General features: G+C 41.1%; 1 protein-coding gene across 1 annotated transcript; it reads right to left on the minus strand.

Moving 5' to 3' along the window:
* Nucleotides 1–3,908: 3,908 nt before the first annotated feature.
* LOC125220727 lies at nt 3,909–5,087 on the minus strand. The gene is made up of 3 exons (XM_048122874.1): nt 4,541–5,087; nt 4,294–4,408; nt 3,909–4,245 (listed from the first exon to the last, which is right to left on the minus strand). Exons 1-3 carry the CDS (start codon nt 5,085–5,087, stop codon nt 3,909–3,911), a joined length of 999 nt encoding a protein of 332 aa, XP_047978831.1.
* Nucleotides 5,088–5,642: the final 555 nt, after the last annotated feature.

The raw sequence follows: 5,642 nt of genomic DNA on the forward strand, positions 1-5,642 counted from the left end.
GGGAAAGCTTCTTCATACGTTAAAATAATAATTGAATTTATTACAATATTTATTTCCACTATTGCACTAATTAATACATATAATATGCACTATATAATTTCATGGAATTAGCGGTTACAATAGTTAATATCATTATGATATGTTTTATTGTATTTTAATTTTTTGAATTATTACTTTTTCTATTTAATATATAAATAATCATCTTTCATTATAGTATTTCAATTTGTATCAAGATCTTTGTTTATAAAATATTAATAAGCTAATGTGTAATTTAGATAAAAATACAAATGCATGATTGAAAATGTATAAATAACATGTTTTCTAAATGTTTTATATCTAACTAAAATATATTTACACATCTAAACTTATCAAAATATTAAATTTAAGTATAAGTTGAATTATTTCAGGCCAGTCATGCTCTTACTTAGATACTATTAGTATTTTTAATTCTCTTTTATTAAAATTGAATTTCTATTAAGTTGTTTATATTGAACTTTAATTTAAAATTATATATTTACAATTGTTTATATATTAAAAGTTACTTGATTTTATTTTTTGAATGATAAATTTTTATTATCTTATTTCTCATTATGAAATAGTGTGGAGAAATAAAATAGTCGTGCATCGCACAGGGGTGATACTAGTAAAGAATAAAAGCCAACTACTTATTTCCAACTATAAAAGCTGTCAAGTGTAAAACATATATGAGCCCCACCACAAATAAATCCAACTACTCCCTCCGATCCCATTAAAGATGATCCATCTACTCCCTCATTATAAAAAATAGAAACATTTTTTATCTCTATTTTATTCCATCTCTCTTATTTTACTCTCCCCTTAACACAAAATACACTTGCATAAAATTTCGTGTCGCTTAAAGAAGGGATCATCTTCCTTAGAACGGATGGAGTACTTAGTTCCAAAAAAATGAAATACCGTAAAAAAATAAAAAAAAAATCGAACTGCTTATTTCCAACAGTAAAAGCTGTCAAACAACTATAAGCCCCACCACTGACCTTTTTCTCGTCATCAATATATTACTCCATCTGTCCCTTTGTAACAGAAACGTTTCTTTTCGGCATAAAATTTAAGAAAAATGTGTTAAGTTAGATAAATAAGTAAATAATAAAGCAGAAAAGGAAAAATGTAGAGAGATTAAGTGAAAATAAAGTATACCAAAGATTAAGTAGGAGAGAAGGAAAATTGTTGCTTTTTGCCGAAAAATGAAACGACTCAACTACAATTGGACGGCCCAAAAAGAAATACAACTCAGCTACAGAGGGACGGAGGGAGACTATTCTCCTCATCAATCTAAACTTTTAGAATTGTGAATAATTTTACTAATTATAGACTAATTAAAATATTTTGCCATCAATTTGATTAGTAAAGTCAATACTCTAAAAATTACTCCCTCCGTTTCATAAAGATTGTATCACTATGATTGAACATGAGTTTCAAGAAATGTAATAAAAAATGAATTGAAAAAGTTAGTGAAATGTGAGTACTATTTTCATATATTAATTAATTTTATATTATGAGTAAGAATAAATTAATAGAATATCGAATCTACTACAAAAATGATAAAAAAGTAAATTAAACAAATTTTGTGGACGGATAGAGCGGTAAATTTATTCATAACTCTAAAAATTTATATTGATGTGGAGAAATAGATCGAATAGGGTACTCCTAGTATATTGACGACGAAAATAATGCCGGTGGTGGGGCTTCATAGATGTTTGGCAGCTTTTCCAGTTGGAAATAACTACTTGGATTTTATTTTATATTTCATTTTTTTTTTGGAACTAAGTGGTCCCCATAATTTATGGGAAGTTTAAGTATTAGAGCATCCTTAACCCTGGCTCGGATTTGGATCGCAAGTATCCTCCACGTCATCATTCCCTCAAATTAGGGGTTCCAGGCCACAATTACATTAACACCGCAGGCCACAACTCGGGCCACAACTTAGGCCACAACTATTCATTTCACAACATATTTTAATCGTAAAATAGAATACGTTGAACAATTAAAACCGGGAAAATTCATTGTTCAGTCAGAAAATAGGAAAAGAAAATTACAAATCCTAGAAATTTTTTTTACCAGTACTAGAGAAAGAAAATTACCAAACCTAGAGAAAAGAAAATTACAAATCCTAGAAAAAAGAACTACTTTTTCTTCATTTGTGCGCGAAGGTATTCGATCATCTCACGGTGCAATTCGAGCTCATACTCCGACATTCTCGAGGTATCCTCGATGTCAACTCCGTCAACTGGCCCATCCGCAACGTAATACTCATATCCGACATAGAGTCTGATATCTTGTCCAAGGAAGGATTGGGTGGCGGCGGCGGCATAGCGGAGTAGCTCGCAGTTGCCTTCCCCTTTGCTTTCCTCTTTGCCGCCTTTGTGCCCATCGGACGGCTTTCAGTACCAGGAGATGAGAGGAAGAAGTCATCGTCTGTCACGTTGAGGTCGATTGGCGGACCTCCTTCGCTCGAAGTGTAGTGTCCGGCGACGACTTTGGTTCTTCGCCGCCGCTTCAGCCCCACCAGTGTACTTCGGGCTCTTCTCGACAAGCTTCCAAACGTCGAAGTACTTGAAGTGCTTCTTCCCGTCTGCGAAGTAATATGCCTTGGCCTTGTTCACAAGGTCCATCTCGCTGTGCCCGCTCGGCCACATCCGGACTACGTTAGTCCACTTGCCATTCCACTTGTTAATCTCCTTCTGCACCCGACCCCAATGCTTGCGTAGCTTCACGTAGGTACGCTCGAACGAGCCTTCGGGTCGACCAGCGTTGTACTTATCCGCAATCCGCTGCCAGAACGCTTTGCCGCTTTGCTGGTTGCCGATCACAGCGTCCTCGGAGACGTCGACATAGTTCTTGGCCAGCCACATTGTCTCCTGCGGACTGTACTTCTTCGGCCCATCCTCATCGGCAACCTTGCCCTTGCCCCTCCGTGGAGCTGGCTCCATATCGCTGATATCGTACTCATCAGTGCTAGCTGGCGATTCCATGTCCACATTGGTAGGCAGCCCGGGACTAGGCGTTGCATCTGGACCGGGTGTCGGCGGCACTTGCCAGTTCTGGGAGTTCACGAAATCGTCCATCTGGCGTTGGTCACTGTTAAACCAATCCATAGAACACAAAAAGTCTTGAAATGCTAGAGGATTGAGAGTGAGAGTTTGTGTGGAAAAGTTACAAAAAATGAGCAAATATAGTGCATAAATAGAAAAATAAAAATAAAAAAAAGTAAAATTTCGTGGGGACTTGCTGCCCGACCCGAACGCAATTAACGTCGGGACGGGCCGCATCCGCTGCGGCACAGGCACGCATAACGCCGGCCGGGACGTGACTCGGGAGCGGCGCCAGGACGCACGGTGCTCCAACGCTGTTCTCGGGCCGGGACTCCCGATTTGCGGCCCGGCCCGCCTGCGTTATTGATGCTCTTAGGATCCAATGACAACCCGGTGCCCTTGTTGGGAGATATACGGAGTATTGTACTTGTTTAGCTATAATTTTCAATTAATTTTTGGTTAATTTTGATATTTTTTATATTAAATTTTTAAATATTAGTACGAATTTAATCATAATTTTAGTACTCCATACAATTTATAATTATTCCGATGTAGGATATGTTTATACTCAACAATAACATACATTATTCAAGTATTACTCCATTAAGGGTATCCACAATGGGACGTCCTATGCACCGCCACGTCAGCATTTTATCCTCCTCATATTCCACCTGCAGTGGGGCGGACTATAGCCCGCCCTAAGCGACGCCCTAAGCATTTTATCTATTATTTGAATATTTAAATACTTCAACATTTGGCAAAAAAACCTTCATTTCATTAAAATTAAAACATTACAATACGGAATTAAAAAACTACAAATTCTGCGGTTCCAAACTTCTAACCATGTCGGTCATGAGCTGAGTATGGTCTTGTTGGCTGCGCATTGACTCCTGTCGCTGTAGAACCGCACCGAAGCCAGTCGGTAATCCTCGAGCGACAGGGCGCGTTCGTCGTGCTGGAGCTAGATCCGGCTTCATCATCCACCCAATTGGTGACATGTCCACGTTCTTGTTCGACTATCATGTTATGCATGATGATGCACGCATACATGACGTCGGCGATGACTTCCTTGTACCAGAAACGCGCCGGACCTTTCACGATCACCCACCGCGATTGGAGCACCCCAAAAGCCCGCTCCACATCCTTCCGCGCGGACTCCTGGTTAGGGTTCGGTCTTCAAAAAAACAGGCCACCTAGGGTATATGCCATCGCCAAGTAGTACCCCATATGATGTGTGCGGCCGTTGGCGATGAACTGAATGGCCGGACCGCGACCCATGCACTGATCGACGAATAGGGTGGACGAGTTGAGGACGTTGATGTCGTTGTTTGACCCGGCTACACCAAAGCAAGCATGCCAGATTCAGAGGCGGCTTCTAGGATCATCGTCGGGTGGCGTTTGCCCTTGTAGCCGCTAGTAAATTGGCCTCTACAGGCCGTCGGGCAGTTCTTCCACTGCACTGTGCATACAGTTGATGCTCCCTAGCATCCCAGGGAAGCCGTGCACCGTCTCGTGCATCCGCACCAGGCTCTGGCAATCGTCAGCAGTCGGGCGTCGCAAATATGTGTCGCCAAAAGCCTCCACAACTAACTTACAAAATTTCTTCAGACATTCGCGGCCAGTTGTATCCTCGACGTGAAGGTACTCGTCGAACATATCCGCTGTTGAGCCATAGGCCAACTGGCGGCTCGCAACCGTGCACTTCTGCAACGCCGTAAGTCCGGGTCTGCCGATCCCGTCTTCCCGATACTGGAAGTACTCATCACGGCCCTCCAACGTGTGCACAATACGAAGAAAAAGATCTCGGCTCATTCTAAAGCGGCGGTGAAAAACATTCGGGCCCCACCTTGGATTCTCGGCAAAATAATCTGCGAACAGACGTTCGTGCGCTACGTCGTGCTCGCGGGGGGACAAACATCCGACGTCGTATCGGGCAAGGGACCCGCGCCTCCGCCGCTGTTGCCTGCTCCCGCTGCATTTGTGCCAAGCATTCCGCCTTGGCTTCATTGACGGCATCGAACAAGGCTCGAGTCAAGGCCCGTCTGCAGCCATCCGATGTACTCAAATCGTAGTCGTCGGGATTCATTTTTGAGACGATGAGAGAGAATAATTGAAGAGAAATTGAAGAGATGTAAAATTGGAGTGTGTGAAATGATAGTGAATAGGAGAGTTTAAATAAGAAAATTTTTTTGAAAAAATTCAAAAAAAAAAGGAAACGCGTGCCCATCGTCCGCCTTGTCCACAGTGGCAGACGATACGACGGACGATGAGTATCCTCCGCGCATCGTCCGCAGACGATCTATCGGGCGCGGACGATGGTTAACCCATCGTCTGCCCCATTGCGGATGCTCTAACAATTATCTTTAATTCTATTACACTCCAATGGTTTAGTGTTTTAAATGGATAGTGAATAAAGTAAAAGAGATAAATATAGAATAAAGTAAAAGGGAAAATTACTTTTTTCTAAAAATAGAAATGACTCAATTAACTTGAAACTTTTCGAAATAAAAAAAAATGACTCTATTAACATGTAAACGAGGGTGTACTATACACTATCGTGTTCTTATGCCC

This window comes from Salvia hispanica, chromosome 4, assembly GCF_023119035.1.
Source record: "Salvia hispanica cultivar TCC Black 2014 chromosome 4, UniMelb_Shisp_WGS_1.0, whole genome shotgun sequence".
Taxonomy (NCBI): Eukaryota; Viridiplantae; Streptophyta; class Magnoliopsida; order Lamiales; family Lamiaceae; genus Salvia; species Salvia hispanica.